The 21,411-nt window shown below is 42.7% G+C and overlaps 1 protein-coding gene across 5 annotated transcripts in view; it reads left to right on the forward strand.

Moving 5' to 3' along the window:
* The window catches only part of polg (polymerase (DNA directed), gamma), a 74,721-nt gene that overhangs the window by 13,955 nt on the left and 39,355 nt on the right, over positions 1-21,411 (forward strand). For all 5 annotated transcript variants that reach the window (XM_072278124.1, XM_072278127.1, XM_072278126.1 and 2 more), the window contains 7 exons: positions 695-841; positions 3,666-3,745; positions 6,448-6,630; positions 7,745-7,884; positions 12,962-13,094; positions 16,524-16,748; positions 20,778-20,895. In XM_072278124.1, the coding sequence (XP_072134225.1) occupies positions 695-841; positions 3,666-3,745; positions 6,448-6,630; positions 7,745-7,884; positions 12,962-13,094; positions 16,524-16,748; positions 20,778-20,895 (1,026 nt within the window). The remainder of the gene's footprint in view (positions 1-694; positions 842-3,665; positions 3,746-6,447; positions 6,631-7,744; positions 7,885-12,961; positions 13,095-16,523; positions 16,749-20,777; positions 20,896-21,411) is intronic.

Genomic DNA, 21,411 nt, shown 5'->3' on the forward strand with positions numbered 1-21,411 from the left:
GAGTGGTTGGTTGGTGTTGTCACTTGAACAAAGTCACCAGAGAGAAGTACTGGTAGATTTGAAGTAGTTTCTTTCTTCGATAAAATGAGACCCAGCAGGCTTCATATTGAGTCCCGTTTCAGAGGAAACGAGGCCTGCTTAACCCAGTGCTGCATGACGTTTTATGTGCTAAAGATCAAAGGACAATTCTATATTTACAATTCTTTCACAGTGCTTGCTTTGAGCTACACACAAACTTCAGACCTCCGGCTTTGCACCCACACCATAGACACCTAAATGCTTTATAATCAGCATTGTCTGGTCTTCCCATTAACTGTGATTCACAGTTCCTAGGAACTCATTGTGCAGAGCTGCATCTTAGATTTAATCCACAGTTCGTATTCGAATCTGAAGACTGGTGGCTGAAGTTATTTGCTAACTCCAAAAAAACACTCTAACAGTTGCTCCTTTTTTGTTGTCCCTATCATTAACAGGCTAATGGGAGTCTCTTGCTAAATGACTTTGATGAGGTAAAAGCCCTTTGGATTTTATATCTGCCTATGTATTGCCTTAGAACGTAACTGGGGGTTGTGGTTCATTGAGTAAGTAGGTTTCTAGCCCTTGCTCTCACTGTGCTTGAAAGGTTAATGGGGTTCATTTATAAGTAGTGGATCTAGTGTGGCCTGGTTTGATGGAGGCTCTGTTTTCATTGCAGGTTGGAGCTTGGGACTGGGTGAACATCAGCAGCATCAATAACCTGGCAGATGTCCATGCACTCTATGTTGGGGGAAAGCCCCTGGAGAAGGAGGCCCGTGAGACTTTCATTAAAGGCAGTATGAATGATGTTCGGGAGAACTTCCAGGTGGGACAACAGTGCCGACTTTCTCTTCCTGTCACGCAATGGCATACCTCGCGCTGTTGCAGCTGATCAAATGATAAGCTGTTTTCCATTGAATATATAAAGTGTTAAGTTTTACGGGGTTAAACATTTAAAGCATTGGTGCTCATCATCGACCTCAAAGAAGGCTGCCTGCTCTGTTTTGGTGATCTTGGTTCCCATTTCCAACACTGGTTGCAGTCAAAATCAGATTTACTATCACTGACATACACTCAGTGGCCACTTTATTAGGTACAGGAGTGTACTTAATAAAGTGGCCACGGGTGTGGAATCTGTTGTCGTCTGCTGTTGTAGGCCATCCGTTTCGTGGTTCGATGTGCTGTGTGTTCAGAGATGCTCTTCTGCACAAACACGTGATTATTTGAATTACTGTCAACTTCCAGTCAACTTGAAACAGTCTAGCCATTTTCCTTTGACCTCTCTCATTAATAAGGCGTTTCGCCCACAGAACTCATTGGATGTTTTTGTTTTCCATACCATTCTCTCTAAACTCTAGAAACTGTTGTGTATGAAAATCCCAGGAGATCAGCAGCTTCTGAGATACTTAAGCCACTACATCAGGCACCAACAATCATTCCATGATCATTTCTTCTCCGTTCTGATGTTTGGTCTGATTAACAACTGAATGCCTTGACTATAGCTGCACGCTTTTATGTATTAAGTTGCTGCCACGTGAGTGGTTAATTAGATAATTGCATTAACAAGCACGTGTGCCTAATAAGATAGCCACTGAGCGTGTGTCGTGAAATTTGTTGTCTTGTGGCAGCAGTACAGTGCAATACATAAAAAACTTACTATAAGTTACAATAAGAAATGTATATTAAAAAAGAAGTACAAAAGAGAACAAATCAGTGAAGTAGTGTTCGTGGTTCATGGACCATTCAGAAATCTAATGTTGTAGGGGAAGAAGATACTCCTAAACATTAAATGTGCTTCCTCAGATTTCTGTACCTCCTCCCCGATGATGCTAATAAGAAGAAGGCATGTCCTGGATGGTGGGAGTCCTTCATGGTGGATGTCATCTTGTTGAAGCATCACCTTTTGAAGATGAGCTTGATGGTGGGGAGGCTAGTGTCCATGGTGGAGCTTTCTGAGACTATAACCGCTGCAGTTTTTTTGGCCATGTGCATTGGAGTGATGCAGCCAGTCAGAATGCTCTCCACCGTACACCTGTAGAAATTTGCCAGAGTCTTTGACGTACTGAACCTCAGGCATCAGATCCAGGTGAATGCTAAAGTCCTTTTCAAATATTGAAAATTCCCTAATATTTAAGATCAGATTTTTGGTGTCAAACTTGTTAAGTAGTAATCATGGCCTCATATGCAAATAAGAAATTTTGTGCAACAAAGCACAAGATTTTATTGTCTTTTACAGTATGGCAATGGTTCAGAGGTGCCTTAGGTCCTTGATAATTCAATGGTTTTTGCAGCTTAAGACTGCGGCAATAACGTACTTCACAGAGCAGCAGGGAATCAGTGATGGTACCTTGGCATTCTTACATTTACCTTCACATGTGCATATTCTAGAAGTTTCTGTTTGATTTCTGCTACTGCCATCATTGCAGATACTAGATCAATAACAAATACATCAGTAATTTAGAAATACATAATTGCTGATTTTTTTTTTTATCACAGGGTTCTGTCTTGGGCAAAATGCTGTGACTCAACTAAGACTGCCACCAAAAGAGGCACCTTGCAATGTAAATGTAGAACTATAGCTACATGTATAGTGGCAACAATCAATTGGATGTTGCTCCTTACTTTGCAACAGTATTTCTGCCTGTTCAATCAGTAAAAACCTCCAAGAGGACTACAACCTTGCTGTCGTTTGGAGGCTTGTGTGCCTCAACGGCCTGGAAAGTTTTGTTGGCTGAAATCAGTGCTGTGTGCTTTGGCTTTTGGTAGGGTCACCCATGATAAACAGGTCAAAGGGTGGAGGACAGACAAAGTGGTTCACCTACCCTGTAGGTTTAGGGGTTCAGCTCAGGGCCAACAACCCTGATTGGTAAAACAAAATTGTTACGGAAACAGGAATGGAGAACCTTTCTACATCCAAGTAGCCAAGAATGGACAGAGATGGAGGACCTTCGTTGCTGCCGTAAACACCAGTGGCGGTAACAGGCAGTAAGTACGTTAATCAGAAAACAATGGGTACAAACTCCATTCTAGGGCAGCACAGTTACAGAACTGGTTGATGCTTCAACGCAATTTTGGGAAAAGTTTGCATAGCTGTAGAAATCCAAGGTTGTTTTCCTGTGAGTGCCTGCAAGAAAATGAATCTCAAGGTTATATAAATAAATAAAGGCATCGGTTAGTCTTGCGAGACCATGGATCTGTGCCTGGAATGTCTTCACTCTCCAGGGCGCAGGCCTGGGCAAGGTTGTATGGAAGACCGGCAGTTGCCCATGCTGCAAGTCTCCCCATTCCACAACACTGATGTTGTCCAAGGGAAGGGCATTAGGACCTACTGCTTGGCACCAGTGTCGTTGCAAAGCACTGTGTGATTAAGTGCCTTGCTCAAAGACACAACTCGCTGCCTCGGCTGGGGCTCAAACTCACAACCTTCAGATCACCAGTCGAATGCCTTAACCGCTTGGCCACGTGCCCACAAGGTTATATATGATGCATAATAATATATTTACTTCGAACTTTGGCAGGGGAAGCAAAAGTAAATGTTTGTATATAAAAGCACCTACATAAAATGATTGATAGAATTTGATGTGCATTTTTTAGTGTTTTGCTTTGCACTTAACATTAGTCTAACTTGTACTTTATTTCACTGATGGCAGGAGCTGATGCAATACTGTGCACTTGATGTTAAGGCTACATATGAGGTGTTTTGTGAGGAGCTTCCACTATTTCTAGACAGGTGAGTTAGTGTTTCTAAATAAACAATGTCGTTTTATTACCCTTATTAACTGAAAGCTGGGTTAAGTCAATTATAAACATATTTGTATCATCTTGCTGAGACCCATGCTAGTCAAAAGTTGTTAAACTATCCCTGGTTGATTTTCATGGGGTTTTATTAGAAAGGCATATTTAACTTCAGGAACAAGGAAGGGATGTCCAGGCTCGCAAACACTGATGAGTAACTCACTGCCGAAAAATATATCTGTTTCCATATCATCTTGCAATGCAGAAGGAAGCTATGGCTGTGCTGAGCCACAAAACAATACCATTTTCCCTGGAAGCAAGGTATACCCATAAGAACAAAAGATATAGAAGAAGAATTAGGCCATTTGGCCCATCAAGTCTGCTGCACCATTTCATCATGGCTGATCCAATTTTTCTCTCCGCCCCAATCTCCTTGTATCCCTTCATGCCCTGACCAATTAAGAATCTATCAACCTCTGCCTTAAAAATATATAAAGACGTGGCCTTCACAGCTGCCTGTGGCAACGAATTCCACAGATTCACTACTTTCTGGCTAAAGAAATTCCACCTCATTTCTGTTCTAAAAAGACACCCTTCTATTCTGAGGCTGTGTCCTCTGGTCTTAGTCATTCCCATTATAGGAAACTTCCTCTCCACATCCACTCTATCAAGGTCTTTCACCATCCGATAGGTTTCAATTAGATCACCCCGCAGTCTTCTGAATTCCAATGAATACAGGCTATCAAATGGTCTTCATATGACAAGCTGTTTAATCTTGGAATAATTTTTGTGAACCTCCTTTAAACCCTGTCCAGGTTCAGCACATGCTTTCTAAGATAAGGGGCTCCAATCTGCTCACAATACTCAGTGAGGCCTCACCAGTGCTCTATAAAGTCTCAACATTACATCCTTGCTTTTATATTCTAGTCCTCTTGAAACGAATGTTAACATTTGCCTTCCTCACCACAGACGCAACCTGCAAATTAACCTTTAGAGAATCCCACACAAGGACTCCCAAATCCCTTTGCACCTCAGATTGTTGTATTTTCTCTCCATTAAGGAAATAGTCAACTCTTTCATTTCTTCTACGAAAGTGCATGACCGTACACCTCCTGACACTGTATCCCACCTGCCACTTCTTTGTCCAATCTCCTAATCTGCCTTAAGTCCTTCTGTAGCTTCTCTATTTCAAAGTAACTACCTACCCCTCTGCCTATCTTCATATCGTCTGCAAACTTTGCAACAAAGCCGTCAATTCTATCATCCAAATCATTGACATATAACATAAAAAGAATTGGTCCCAACACAGACCCCTGTGGAACGCCACTAGTCACCGGCAGCCAACTAGAAAAGACTCCCTTTATTCCCAGTCTTTGCCTCCTGCCAGTCAGCCACTGCTTTATCCATGCTAGAATATTTCCTGTAATACCATGGGCTTGTAGCCTGTTAAGTAACCTCATGTATGGCACCTTGTCAAAGACGTTTTGAAAACCCAAGTACACAACATCAACCAATTCTCCTTTGTCTTTCCTGTTTGTTATTTTTTCAAAGAATTCCAACAGATTTGTCAAGCAGGATTTTCCCTTGAAGAAACCTTGCTGACTATGGTCTATTTTATCATATGCCTCCAAGTATCCCAAAACCTCATCCTTAGCAATCGACTCCAACATCTTCCCAATCATTGAGGTCACACAAACTGACTTATAATTTCCTTTCTTCAGCCTCTCTCCCTTCTTGAAGAGTGGAGTGACATTTGCAATTTTCCAGTCTTCAGGAACCTTTCCAGATCTTTGAAAGATCATTACTAATGCCTCTGCAATCTCTAGCCACCTCTTTCGCAACCCTGGGGTGTACACCATCTGGTCCAGGTGACTTAGCAACCTTCAGACCTTTCAGTTTCTCAAGAACCTTCTCCCTAGTAATGGTAACTTCACATACTTCATGACCCCTGACACCTGGAACTTCCACCATACTGCTAGTGTCTTCCACAGTGAAGACTGATGCAAAATACTTATTCAGTTCAACGGCTATTTCATTGTCCCATATGAGCACCTCTCCAGCATCATTTTCCAGCAGTCCATTATCCACTCTCTTCTCTCTTTTACACTTTGTGTCTGAAGAAACTTTTGGTATCCTCTTTAATGTTATTGGCTAGCTTACTTTTGTATTCCATCATTACCTTCTTAATGATTTTTTTAGTTGCCTTCTGTTGGTTTTTAAAAATTTTCCATCCTCTAACTTCCCACTATTTTTTGCTCTATTATATGCTGTCTTTGATTTTCCTTGTTAGCCATGGTTGTGTTATCCATCCTTTAGAATACCTGTTCCTCTTTGTGATGTATATATCTTACGCCTTCCAAATTGCTTCCAGAAATTCCAGCCATTGATGCTCTGCCACCGTCCCTGCCAGTGTTCTTTTCCAATTAATTCTGGCCAGCTCCTCTCTCATGCCTTTTATTATTTCCTTTATTCCACTGTAATACTGATACATCTGACTTTAGCTTCTCCTTCTCAAATTTCAGGGTGAATTTGATCATATTATGATCACTTGCACTTCAGGGTTCTTTTATCTTAAGCTGTCCAGCTTCCCATCATTTCTGAATACACGGCCTTCATTATAGTTTATATGTGCCTATATTCCTTTGTGGTGGATCAAGAAGACAGAAGACTTAACTGTGCTTGTTTCTTCCTGCTTAGGTGCCCACACCCAGTGACTTTTGCCGGCATGCTGGAAATGGGCCAGTGCTACCTTCCTGTGAACCACAACTGGAAGCGTTACCAGGATGAGGCGCAGGGGACATATGAGGAACTGCAGTGGGAGATGAAGCAATCCCTCATGAACCTGGCTAACGATGCTTGTCAGTTGCTGGAAGGTGAAAGGTGAGGTACCTTTTAAATTTGCTTTCTAGATTTCTACACCTACATAAATCTGGAATTTGTGGGGCTCAGGTGCTTAGAGGGTTTTTTTTAAAGGCTCTGCTATTCCTGGGCGTTGTTGGACCAAGTCTCCTCTGTCCATCACAATAAATCGAAGGTTCTGAAGTACTTTCAGAAGTAGTCCCAAGAAAGGAGCTCCCCTATATTATGGTCCATAGAGGGAGTACAAAGAAGGTTCACCAGATTGATTCCTGGGATGGCAAGACTTTCATATGAAGAAAGACTGGATGAACTAGGCTTGTACTCGTTGGAATTTAGAAGATTGAGGGGGGATCTAATTGAAACGTATAAAATCCTAAAGGGATTGGAAAGGCTAGATGCAGGAAGATTGTTCCCGATGTTGGGGAAGTCCAGAACGAGGGGTCACGGTTTGAGGATAAAGGCTAAGCCTTTTAGGACTGAGATTAGGAAAAACTTCTTCACACAGAGAGTGGTGAATCTGTGGAATTCTCTGCCACAGGAAACAGTTGAGGCCAGTTCATTGGCTATATTTAAGAGGGAGTTAGATATGGCCCTTGTGGCTAGGGGGATCAGAGGGTATGGAGGGAAGGCTGGTGCAGGGTTCTGAGTTGGATGATCAGCCATGATGATAATAAATGGCGGTGCAGGCTCGAAGGGCCGAATGGCCTACTCCTGCACCTATTTTCTATGTTTTCTATGGTCAACCCTCCTGAGACACTGCAGCCAGATAGTCACATCTAAGTTTTGAAGTATAGAGATTAATGCTTTGCAGCCACATTTCGTTCCATTACCAGCATTTGTTGTGTGAAATGCTTTAAAATGTAAAGAGGATTTTTAATCCACGGCTATAACAACCAAAGCTTAATGCAATTGTATTAGTTACTAAAATCTGCTTTCCAAAGCAGCAAATTCTGAAATATCTGCGGTTTGGCATATGTTCAAAAAGGATATGGACTCGCTGATTTAAAAAAGAGAATTTCATGCTAAAGTCAAAATTGGGGCTCATGATGACACAGTTGGGAATCATCTACTCCTGTGATTGTATGCCCGAGAGGTGTGGTATGTATTTGTCATTGTACAATATTTCTTTCCCCAGGTACAAAGATGATCCTTGGCTGTGGGACCTTGAATGGGACGTCCAGGAATTTAAGCAGAAGAAGAACACGAGGAAAAAAAAGGCATCGGTTTGCAACACTGAGGGTAAAGATTGTGTTTCAACGGTGGAGCTTGAGGAAGGTTAGAAAGATTTGGATGTTGTTCTGTTCATTAACATTGTTTACCTTCTCCTTTATCAAACCTATTAAACAGAAATTCTGTGCGATGGGTGTATTTTGAATGCAGAGTAGACTTAAATGAGATTAAGAACATAAGCAATAGAAGCAAGCTATTCAGCCCCTTGCCCCTGCTCTGCTATTCAAGAACATTACAAGACATCATCAGTGCCACGTTTCTGCTCAAACTTCATATCCCTTGATTTCCTTCAGTCCCAAGTATCTATTGTTCTCTGTTGAATATACTCGATGCCTGAGCCTTCACACCAAGTTAGGTGAAGAATTCCAAGGAATCTCTGCTTTCTGGGAGAAGAAATGTATGAGCTTAGTCCTGAGTGGCCAGTCGCTTATTTTGAGACACTGTCTTCTGATTAAGAATGTAGAATAGTACAGCGTTGAAGTCAGTTCACCTCATGATGTGCTGATCTTGATGCAAATTTACATGAAATGTTCGAGGGTTCAGTTTAATATCAGAGAACGTATGCAGTATATAACCTGAAATTCACACTCTTCACAGACGTCCACGAAACAAGAGACCCCATAGAATGAATGATAGAAACATCGAAGCCCTGCCCCACCTTTGCACAAACAGCAGCAAAAGCAGTAACCCCCACTTCCCCCCCCCCCACTCGCACCAACCCCCCACCATTCAAGCAACAGCAAAAGCTTCCCCCCTCCCCAGAAGAGACCTTGATCCTATACTAAGTTGTAATCTATCCAGCACACTCTGGGAAGTGCGTAAAGCTGGAATATCCAGAAGCGTGTCGTCGCTCAGAAGACTTGCAAACTTCACGCAGACAGCACTAGCGGTCAGGATCGAACCTGGTTCCTAAAGCTGTGAGGGAGCAGCCCTAACCGTTGTGTCAGCCATGCTGCACATTGCTGAGTCACCATGGAACCCACTCAGAGCCCTCCTCCCCACCAAGCTTTTTAATCGCCGACCATCTTAGATGTGTTGTCCTCGGATGTCTCATCCAGAGCATTGATGTAGATTTTGAACTACAGGGCCTCCAGCACCAAGCTCAGCAGCACAGTTAGAGCCTGACGTTCTGGAAATGAACCGTGCATGCCTACTTTCCATAAATAAAAGGGATTCTGCAGATGCTGCAAACCCAGAGCAATGTACACAGAAAGCTGGAGGAACTTGCAGGTCAGGCAGCACCTATGGAAATGAATAAACAGTTGACATTTCAGGCCGAGACCCTTCTTCAGGATTGGTAAGGAAGGGGAAGATGTCAGATGAAAATGTGAGGGGAGGGGAAGGAAGGTGATAGATGGGCGGGGAAGGTAAAGGGCTGAAGAAGGAATCTAATAGAAGAGAGAAGACCATGGGAGAAAGAGAAGAAGGAGGGGCACTAGGGGGAGGTGATAGGCAGGAGGGGAGAAGAGGTGAGAAGGGGAATAGAACAAGAGGGAAGGAGTGGGAGAAGAAAGTACCAGAAGGAGAAATTGATATTCATGCCATCAGGTTAGAGGCTACCTGGACACCTGAGGTGCTGCTCCTCCACCTTGAGAGTGACCTTGTCATGTTGGAACGGGAATGGGGATAGGAATTAAAATCGTTGGCCACTGAGAAATTCGGCTCTTGGCGGATGAAGTGGAGGTGCTTGACAAAGCAGGTCCCCAGTTTATATCAGGGTTTCACCAATCTAGAGGCTACAAATTTCTTTTTTTTTTCATTTAGTCATGGTACGTGAGGAGTTTTCTGTACTTCGAAACCATCAAGTGAAATGAGCCTGTCTTCTCAGATTAATTGATACCGCAAGAAATAATGCCCCTATGATGCTATTAGTGGAATCCATGGTCACATTTAGTAGTGGTTGGAGGGGAACTTAATGATGTTACGACTGGTGCATTATTTTCTAGCTGACTACACACAGGTCAATACCGGAACCGCACTTCAAAGCAGAAAGGATCAAGGATCAACTTTATTCGCTGACTATCTTTAGATGTATTAGGTGTGTACTGTGGTGTGTTGGTCAGGGCACGGCTTGCAACAAGAACAACATTCAACAGTTATACAGAACAAAGAATATTTTAAAAAACTGAAGAATTTTATACCGTATACAAAACAAATAATGTTAGAGGTTAAAGGATGGACTTGAAATAATATGTGCATAAATAAATAAATGCCAGCATGTATTTACAATGTAAATAGAATTATAAAATGTGGTTTAGAGTACAGTACTGTGCAAATATCTTAGATATATATATATATTATAATATAAATATAATATATTTTATATAATATAAATAATATTAAACAATTTCATGACGTGATTGATGATAAACCTGATTCTGCTATGGGTCTCTGTTGTGGACTGAGAGTGGAAAGGGGGCAGGGAGAGGAGAATCATGGTTGGGGAAAGGGGAAGGGAGAGGGGAGGGAGCAGGAAACACCAGATATAACACCAGATCATTCTATAATGATCAATAAACCAATTGTAATCAAATGACCTTGCCTGGTGTCTCTAAGGGCTGGGTGTGTCTATACCTGCACCACCACCCTTGCCATTTCCAACATCCTTTGCTCCTGCCAGGTTTACAAACTCTCTCTCTGCTCCACAGTCACAAGTACAGTGCTATGCAAAAGTTTTAGGCACCCTAGCTGTAGATATGTTCTTAAGACTTTTGCCCAGTAGTGTATCTACAGTGCCATGATGGGGTTTATAGATAGAGGGTGTTGGAAGGGTTAACTAGAATGATTGATCAGACTTGCTGCTTTTTAAGATGACGTGAAGTTTTTGCTTTCATAGACCTATGGCGCTTTTGAAGCATTCCAGAAAGGGAATTTCCTCCCAGTCCTACCGAGTATCCCACTCTGCCCAGTTTTCTTCGATCCTCCATTCTCACTATTGAAATGAAGAACTGCCGTGCCATCCCAGAATCATAAAAATGGGAAAGCTAAATTCCCTGAATGTATTCGCACTGGAAAGACATTAAAAATTTAACCAATGTTTGTCTTCCCAATGAAATAATAGTGGTGAGCTGGTTCAAAGGTTAAGGATCAAGTTTTCAGTCACCTTCAGTATATGTGCAATAAAATGAATAACACTGAATATAATAAAAAGATTCAGCGTAGTCACCCACTTTGTATGATGTTTACCTGAAGTTCTTTGGGACCCATTATATAAGTGCACATTGCTTAGTTGAATCACGGAATGATCCAGTGGCATACACAAGTTATTTAACTCTTTTTCAGTCTGTATCTCCATTTATTCATCTATAGGGTCATTCTCTTCCAAATCTTAACTCTGCACTTTCACCTGAAATGCCTGACCTGTTGGTAGGTTATAGTTTAAATTGGTGACTTGCATAAAAATATGGTAGTAAACAGCCCCCACAGAAAATGCTGGAGGAACTCGGCAGGTCAGGCAGCATCCATGGAAGAGAACAAAGAGTTGATGTTTCAGGACGAGATCCTTCTTCAGGACCAAAACTCACCTATCTATTCATTTGCATTGATGCTGCCTGACCTGCTGAGTTCCTCCAGCATTTTGCGTATGTTGCTTAGTATAAGAAGGTGGAAGGATGGAGGATTACAAGCTGGCAGGTGACGGTTAAGACCAGGTGAGGGGGGATAATGTAAGAAGTTGGGAGGTGATAGGTGAAAGAGGTAAAGGGCTGAAATAGAAGGAATCTGATAAGAGGATGATTCTTCTCAGACTGGAGGCCTGTGACCAGTGGTGCGCCTCAGGGATCTGTGCTGGGACCATTGTTGTTTGTTGTCTATATCAATGATCTAGATGATAATGTGGTAAATTGGATCAGCAAGTTTGCTGCTGACACTAAGATTGGAGGCATTGTAGACAGCGAGGAAGGCTTTCCAAGCTTGCAGAGGGATCTGGACCAACTGGGAAAAATGGGTCAGAAAATGGCAGATGGAATTTAATGCAGACAAGTGTGAGGTGTTGCATTTTGGAAGGACAAATCAAGGTAGGACATACACAGTAGATGGTAGGACACTGAGAAGTGCGGAGGAACAAAGCGATCTGGGAGTTCAGATACATAATTCCCTGAAAGTGGTGTCATAGGTAGACAGGGTTGTAAAGAAGGCTTTTGGCATCCTGGTATTCATAAATCGAAGTATTGTGTATAGGAGTTGGGATATTATGGTGAGGTTCTATAAGACATTGATGAGGCCAAATTTGGAGTATCGTGTGCAGTTCTGGTCACGTAACTATAGGAAGGCTATCAGCAAGATTGAAATAGTGCAGAGAAGATTTACTAGGATGTTGCCGGGTCTTCAAGAGTTGAGTTACAGGGAAAGATTGAACAGGTTAGGACTTTATTCCTTGGAGCGTAGAAGAATGAGGGGAGATTTGATAGAGGTTTACAAAATTATATGGGGTATAGGCAGAGTAAATGCGAGTAGGCTCTTTCCACTGAGATTAGGAGAGATAAATACGAGGGGACATGGCTTTAAGGGGAAAGTTTTAGGGGGAACTTCTCCACTCAGAGAGTGGTGGGAATGTGGAACGAGCTGCCATCTGATGTGGTAAGTGCGGGCTCAGTCTTAAGTTTTCAGAATAAATTGGATAGATGCATGGATGGGAGAGGTCTGGAGGGATATGGACTGGGTGCAGGTTAATGGGACTAGTGGAATAAAGTTTTGGCACAGACTAGAAGGGCTGAATGGCCTGTTTTCTCTGCTGTAGTGTTCTATGGTTCTAGGACAGTGAACCATGGGAGAAGGGGAAGGAGGAGGGGGGCACAAGAGGGACATGATGGGCAGGTGAGGAGATGAGCGGGGGAAGATCAGTGGATGCCCTTCCGAATATTTACTGTTCAAGCAAATATCACTGGAATAAATTGTCCGATCATTATTGCAGTGTATAAGATATGTGTGTGGAAATTTCTTGTCACGTATTCTATCAGCATCACTGACATCAGTTCATTGGTGGAGGTGGAGGAGACAATTCAAAGGCACCTATTGCATTTTGTTGTCATATTTTCATGAAACACACTGTCTCTTGTCCCAATTTGCCACATCTGAACATCTGTTCTGGCTTCTTGTGATATTGCAAATTATGTTCTTGCAGGTCAAGACCCAGGACCTCCTTCAGAGGAAGAAGAGGAGATGAAGGTCGCTACAAATACAGCCCTCCTAAATAATCTACAACAATCTGTCAGTCTACTTCCAAAGAGGAGACAGCACCTACCAGGCCATCCTGGGTTAGTTGGCTGATCTAAAAAATCTATTTATGTTGAATGCCTTCATAAGATTAATAAACTACAAAGAGTCAGAGAGTCATAGAGCACTACAGCACAGAATTGGACCCGTCAGCCCATCTAGTCCGTATCAAACTGTTATTTTGCCTAATCCCATTGACCTGCACCCAGACTGTAGACCTCCCATCCACATACCAATCCAAACTTTTCTTGCAATCAGACCAGCATCCAACACTTCTGCTGAAAGCTTGTTCCACACTCAAACCACAGTTTGAGTGAAGAATTTCCCCCTCAGGTTCCCCTTAAATATTTCATCTTTCACCCTTGACCTATAACCCCCAATTTTAGTCTCACCCAACCCTAGTGGAAAAAGTGTGCTTGCTTTACCCTATAGACCCCCCATAAGTTTGTATATCTCTATCAAATCTTGGCTCATTCTCCTACACTCCAGGGAATAGAGTTCAAATGTTCAACCTTTCCCTATAACTCCGGTCCTCAAGTCACGGCATCTTCCTTGTAAGTATCTGTACAAAGATCACCAGCTATAACTACTGTCCTGAAAACTTCAGTCAAATCCACAGAACACCTCACAGCTTTGTGAAATTCTGGAGATCGGGCATCATTATTGTAAATACCTCCATCCAATATATTCTTCTTAAAGCGTGCTACCGTGAATAGTATTCTGTGCCTGAACTCTGATTTGACCAGGGCTTTGTATAGCTAGCTTGCTTCTATTTCACTGTACTCAAATCTACCAGAAATAAAGGCCAATGTTCTTCTCATTCTCATTGAGACCATTAGGAAGGAGGTACAGAAGCCTGAAGGCACATACTCAACAATTCAAGAACAGCTTCTTCCCCTTTGCCATCTGATTTCTGAATGGATATTGAACCTATGAACACTACCTCACTACTTTTCATTTCTACATTTTGCACTAATTTAATGATTTTATTTATATATTTGCTGTAATTTACAGTTTTTCTCCCTATTATCATGTATTGCATTGTACTGCAGTCACAAAGTTAACAAATTTCATGATATATGCCAGTGCTGTTAAGCCTGATTTTTGATTCTGGTTCAATATTCCATTGGCCTTTCTGATTCTTATTTTTTATTTATCTCCAGGTCTTCATTTCTTGCAGATTTCTGCAATGTAGCTCCCTTTTATCTTAGAACCGTGTGTTAATTTCTGGTCACCTCATTGTAGGATGGATGTAGAACAGGGGTTCCCAAACTTTATTTATGCCATGGACCAATACCTTTAAGCAAGGGGTCTGTGGACTCCACTTTAGGAATCCCTGAAGCTTTAGCGGGTGCAGAGGAGGTTTACCAGGATGTTTCCTAAATTGGAGAACCTGTCTTATGAGGAAAGGTTGAGTGAGCGAGGGTTTTGCTCTCTGGAGCAAAGGATAATGAGGGGTGGCTTGATGTATAACATTATGAGAGACATAGATAGAGTGGACAGCCAGCACCTTTTTCCCACGGCAGCAAAGCCAATGCAAGAGGATATTTGTGTGAGATGAGTGGAGGAAAATTTAGGGGAGATTTCAGAGGTAGGATTTTTCCACAGATAGTGATGGGTGCTTGGAACGCACTGTCAAGGGTAGTGGTAGAGACAGATGTAGGAGGGATGCTTAAGAGACTCTTAAGTAGGTACATGGAAGTAATAAATAGGTGGAGGGAGGGGTTAGATTGATTGTGCTTCACAACATCATGGGCCAAAGGGGTCGTACTGTGCTGTACTGTTATACACTCAGTGCCACTTTATATGGTACACCTGTATACTTGTTCATTAAGCAAATATCTAATCAGCCAATCGTGTGGCAGCAGCTCAATGCAGAAAAACATGCAAACATGGTCAAGAGGTTCAGTTGTTTTTCAGACCAAACATTAGAATGGGGGAAGAAATGTGATCTAAGTGACTTTGACCGTGGAGTGCTTGTTGGTGTCAGAAGGGGTGGTTTGAGTATCTCATAAACTGCTGATCTCCTGGGATTTTTGCACAGAAACAAAATAAACATCCAGTGAATGGCAGTTCTGTGGACAAAAATGCCCTGTTAATGAGAGAGGTCAGAGGAGAATGGCCAGAATGGTTCAAGCTGACTGGATGGTGACAGTAACTCAAATAACCTCGCTTTACACCAGTGCAGTGCAGAAGAGCATCTCTGAACACACAGTACATTGAACCTTGAATTGGATGGGATACAGCTGCAGATGACCATGAACATACACTCAGTGGCCATTTTGTTAGATGCCTAATAAAAGGGTGACTGAATGTATGCTGTATATCTATTTGCCATGGTTCAGCCCCTTCATATCTGTTATTGATACCTTTTTGAGTTTAAAGCTTTCATCTAAACTGATTATGGTTTTGTTTTCCATATGGTTATCCCTGCAGATCAGTAAAATCCTTTTAGAATACTACTGTGACAGTTTCAATACCTGTTGCTGAGCCAATTTCTTTCAGGAATTTGGCTTCAAATCCACAAACCTCTGTGTAGCAGTCGGTCTGTTCAGAGGCAGTTCAGATGGTTTGTGATAGTCCAGATAAATATTATTCTTGGACGTTCCTGTTCACTGCTTTAATTGCCACTTTAAAAGTCAAGCTGACAGCTTTGGGTTTGTGAGGTCCAAACCTTTACAGGATTCCTGTTCCTATACAGTAGCTGATGTCTGCTGAAAGTACGTGTTTCTGGAAATCAGGTGTAGGTAAAGCCCTATGTAGCTCCATCATTGGTCATCATCTGAAGCAGACCAGTGCTCAGAAGGGTGAGGTACCCAGTGCCTAGGAGAATGGTGAAGGGGGCAGTGTGGCAGCAGAACAGTTAGTGTAATGCTTTACAGTGGCAGCAACTGGGGTTCAATTCCCATTGTTGTCTGTAAAGGAGTGTGAACGATCTCCCCCATGACCATGTGGGTTTCCTCTGGGTGTCCCAATTTCCTCCCACATTCCAAAGACGTATGGTTAGGGTTAGTAAGTTGTGGACGTGCTACGTTGACACCAACATCATTGGGACGTTTGTATGCTGTCCCTGGCACAACCTCAGACTGTATTTGTTGTATGCAAACCAACACATTTTACTCTATGTTTTGGTGTACATGTGACAAATAAAGCTCATCTTTAAGGTTACAGCTGTGCATAAGGAACTGTTAGACTATTTCACTTTAATGTCCCGATGAAGGGTCTCAGCCCGAAGCTGTCTTCATAGACCTGACCTGGTGCACTTCTCCAGCACTTTGTGTCTATGTGGGTGTTGCTTAAGATTTCCTTCATCTGCAGGATCACTTGTGTTACTGTTTAAAATACTGATTTAGGCTCCATTAACCCGAAGTGTGTAGTCAGCAATGGTTAAACTTAAAATAAAGTGGATTAATAAATTGCTGACAGAGACCTGTAACACTTTTAACACCATTTCCTTGCTCTGGTCGTAGATGGTATCGGAAGATGTGTCTGAAGTGGAATGACCCACAGTGGTTGCCAGGACCCAGCCTCATAAGCCTCCAGATGAGGGTCACTCCAAAGCTGATGCGCTTGACTTGGGACGGCTTCCCACTGCACTTTGCAGAAAAACATGGGTGGGGTTATCTGGTCCCTGGAAGAAAGGACAACCTACCATCTTACTCAGAAGTCACGAATGCATCTTCCTGTCCGTACGAGTAAGTACACCATGGAGGGGGAATAAACAGTCATGATTTGGGCCGAAGCCATTCATCAGGGTCATGTATTGGTGCTCTGGTGCGGTCTCCTCTACATCGATGAGACCCAACGTAGATTGGGGCATCTCTTCGTTGAGCACCTTTGCTCCATCTGCCACAAAAGGCAGGATTTTGCATTTCACCAAACCTTCTGCAACTTTTTCTGAAATGTGCAGTGGGTTGTCAACTCATCCAGCTCCATCATGGGCGCTAGCCTCTCCGTTATCGAGAACATCTTCAAAAGGCGATGCCTCTAAAAGGCAGCATCCATCATTCAGGACCCCTACCACCCAGGATGTGCCCTCTTCTCATTACTACCATCAGAGGGCAGGTACAGGAGCCTGAAGACAAACACTCACCATTTCTGGAATAACTTCTTCTCTGCCATCAGATTTCTGAACAGAGAATGAACCTGTGAACACTACCTCACTATTTTAGCTCCCTTTTTTGCCCTACTTATTTTTATTAATATATACAGTGGATTCCTGTTAATTTGGGACTCACTGGAACCAGTACATTTTGACCCTTTAAGCGGCTGCCCCAATTAGCTGGTTTAATGGAAATAGTTTAAAAAGATATAAAATAGACAAGATCATTTAACTGAGTAACAAATTATGCATATAAATGAAATACCGAATAAATTAGAAACTACTAATATTACTACAGTACTATAAAACAGTTTATTAGTTCCTAATCCATTGGTTCCTTAGTTCTTTAAGGTTGTTATTGCCAGGGATGGCAATGGTGATGAGCTCCCACTACCTACTGGATACTCCCAAAGGCATGCATCTCAAATAACCTCGGACAATCAAGTCTAGCTCCTAGCATTCACGTATGACTTAGCTACTAAGCCTGGTAGAACCGTTTCTACTGACAGGCAGTGGGGCAAAGGCAGGTTACTAACACCTTAAAACTAGTCACTTCAGGCAGATGGGGCTTGTCAGCCATGGTTGGCAGCCCATATCGTAGAAGGAACACTCTGATGTCAAAGCTCTGCTGCCTTGTGGCTATACCCACTCACGGGGAAGGCTTTGGAAGTGAACCTCGGGGGAAAATTCTGGAGCTGGAGTCCCTAAGGCAGTCCTACATTGAGTTCAATGCTGACCGGCAACTCCTGCGACGCCACTGATGCCAAACTGTATTGGCCTCTGATAGATTCATGAACTGTGTGGAGAGAGGGAGCCTGCTTCACAGGCAACAGCTTGCTCTGCTTATTGTACTACCCTGTCTTGCATACTGGTTTGTGTATCCCGTAGACAGCTGGTATACTGGTTTGTGTATCCGTGGACTGCTGGTATACTGGTTTGTGTATCCCGTAGACAGCTGGTATACTGGTTTGTGTATCCTGTGGACTGCTGGTATACTGGTTTGTGTATCCCGTAGACAGCTGGTATCCTGGTTTGTGTATCCCGTAGACAGCTGGTATACTGGTTTGTGTATCCCGTGGACTGCTGGTATACTGGTTTGTGTATCCCGTAGATAGCTGGTATACTGGTTTGTGTATCCCGTAGATAGCTGGAATGCTGGTTTGTGTATCCCATAGACAGCTGGTATACTGGTTTGTGTATCCCGTGGACTGCTGGTATACTGGTTTGTGTATCTCGTAGACAGCTGGGGACGTAACACCCATGGTTGACCTCAACCAATGGAGGGCCTCGGTTAGTTCCTAATAGTTATCGACGGAGGAATCCATCCGGTGTCTGTTGCTGTGTCCTTTTGATTGTGCTGTAACACAACACAAGCACATGCAACTGACACGATTTCAAAACTGTTCACTCTAAGCACGGTGTAGTGTCTAACAGCCACACGTGCACGCAATTGATGCTACATAGAAACTTTTTGACAGCCGTCTCCTGTCCCAATTAAGCAACATGGTGTTCCGAATTATTTAAGGGAATCCTGGCTATCTTCTTGATTAGTTTTTGTTCCTTAAGAGTTGTCCCAAATAAGCGATTGGCCCAATTAACTAGAATCCACTGTATTTCTTATTGTAATTTATAGATTATTTTATGTCTCGCACTGTACTGCTGCCACAAAACCACCAACTTCACAACATACGTCAGTGATAATAAACCTGATTCTAATTCAATTGGCTTCATATTCCCTTTCCAGCATGTTAGTTCATGGACTCCTCTACTGTCATGATGAGGCCACGCTCAGGTTGGAAGAGCAGCACCTCATGTTCTTACTTCATCCTCTCCGTCCCCCTCCCACTGACCTTCTCCCTCGCCTGGTCTCACCTATCAATGGTCAGCTTGAACTCCTCCCACCACCCACCTCCTTCCTCGCCTGGTCTCACCCATCACGAGTCACCTTGTACTCTTCCGTTCTCCCCCTACCACTTATTCTGGCTTCTCCCCCCTTCCTTCCCAGTCCTAATGAAAGGTCTCAGCCCAAATTGTCAACATTTTATTCCTCTCCATTGGTGCTGCCTGACTGCATTTTGTGTGTTGCTCAAATAGTCAACTAGATATTTTTGGATTCCATCTGGAGAGTTTGTGTGTGCATTTAATGCATTATTGTGATGACCCAATAGTATCACCAGTGTGATTTTAGCCATCAAGGAATGAAAAAACACTCTCAGGATGGTCAGAGTCCAAACCAGCCTATTCTAATCTCCATTATGTGCAAAGCAACTGATCTGAAGGTTTGAGCCAGAAAATCCAAAGTGTATCTGAGATATTCCTCTCGATGGCCGTACCAACTCCAGCTAGCACTCATTGTCATTTACCTAAAGAGAAAATTTCTCAATGACTGAAATTGTTTGAAAGCTATAACTTGGATTAGCTGCCTTTCAAATACTCACTTTTTTCACCTATACACCTGACTGTGCCTGTCTTGGCTAGAGGTCTGGGTTCAGTCCTAACCTCTGGTGTTGGCTGCGTGGAGTTTGCATGTTCCCCCTATGACCATGTGGGTTTGCACTGGTTTTCACCCACATCCCAAAGATGTGTGTATTCATTGGTTACACTGTAACATGCCTGTACTATGCAGGTGAGTGGTGAATTCTGGGAGGTGAGCTGGTGAGAGTTGAAGAGAATGTGAGGAGAAGGAAAAATATTGGGATGAATGTCGGATTAGTGTAAAATGGCTAGTGCTTCGTTGACTAAATGGCCAATTTCTAAGCTATTTAACTCCATGAATTTGTAGTTACAATATTGGTAAATTTACAGTACTGTGCAAAAGTCATAGGCACATATATATATAGATGGGATGCCTAAAGCTTTTGTACACTGCAGTAGTAATTTTATGTATTGCACCGTACTGCTGCAAAAAAACCCCCCACAAATTTCATGATGTGAATGATGATAAACCCGATTCTGATATGAGTCTCTATTGTGGACTGAAAGTGGGAAGGGGGCAGGGAGAGGGGAATCATTGTTGGGAAAAAGGGGAGGGAGCGGGAAGCACCAGAGAGACATTTTGTAATGACCAATAAGCCAGTTGTTTGGAATCAAATGACCTTGCCTGGTGTCTCAGAGCTGGGTGTGTCTGCACCCCGTGCTACCAAATCACCCCTGGCACTCCTTCTCCCGCACTCCCCTCCCCCTTCCCACACCCCTCCCGTGGCACCCCACCTTCACTATTTTCAACAGCATTGCTCCCACCAGATTTACAAACTCACTGTCTGCTCCTTGTTGACAAATACAGTACCATGTCTTAGTCTCCCCCCTCTCCTCCTTCCCCCTCCCCCCTCCCCCTCCTCCTTCCCCCTCTCCCCCTCCCTCGCTCTTTCCCCCTTCTCCTCTCTCTCTCTCTCTCTCTCTCTCTCTCTTTTTTTTATTTATATGTGTGTGTGTATATATCTAAGACTTTTGCACAGTACTGTATACTCATATTTCTCTGCATAGTTGTAGGGCCTCAGCCAAGACTTCAGTCCCATGACAATTAATGTTTTGGTACACTTTCCAGAAATTAACTGTTTTACTTCATATATTCAGCCATGCCAAGGTATTTTTTGATCTTAATTTTTTGCCTTTTGTTTGTTAGAGCTGTTGAGAAGTTGTACAGAGAATACAGCAAGAAGAAAGAGCAAGGAGCCACAGATGCCCTGGAGACTTCACTCAGTGATGAGTTCATGTTGACAGAAGACACTCTGTGGGAAAGGGTAAGAGTGACTAAGGAAATAAAATCTGGCTGCCCAAACCGTATATGTTTTATCTTCTCCATTTTTAAAATAATATTTGAATGTATCGGGTTCATAATGTTATTTAGCTGATATATCTGTTAATGCCAGTAGCCAATGATCAAAGAAACCTAAACACAACTCAACCCTGTTCTAGGTTGTCAAGTATGTTTAAGTAAAATAGTTCAATAGATAAGACATGATCAAACTGAATGGATGAATAATCCTGTTTCTCTTTCTTTGTAGTCTCTTGGGAAAGCCAAAAGTTAAAATTCTTATGTATAACTCTCTGACACATTCAAGGTATATAAAAGTTCAGAGTGAATTTGCTATCAAAGTCCATATATGTCACCATATACAACCCTGAGATACATTTTAGACCACAGGATATAGGATCAGAATTTGGCCTTTTCAGCATTGAGTCAGCTTTGCCATTTCATCATGGCTGATCCAATTTTCCTCTCAGCCCCAATCTCCTGCCTTTTCCCTGTATCCCTT

Source organism: Mobula birostris, chromosome 14, assembly GCF_030028105.1.
Source record: "Mobula birostris isolate sMobBir1 chromosome 14, sMobBir1.hap1, whole genome shotgun sequence".
Taxonomy (NCBI): domain Eukaryota; kingdom Metazoa; phylum Chordata; class Chondrichthyes; order Myliobatiformes; family Myliobatidae; genus Mobula; species Mobula birostris.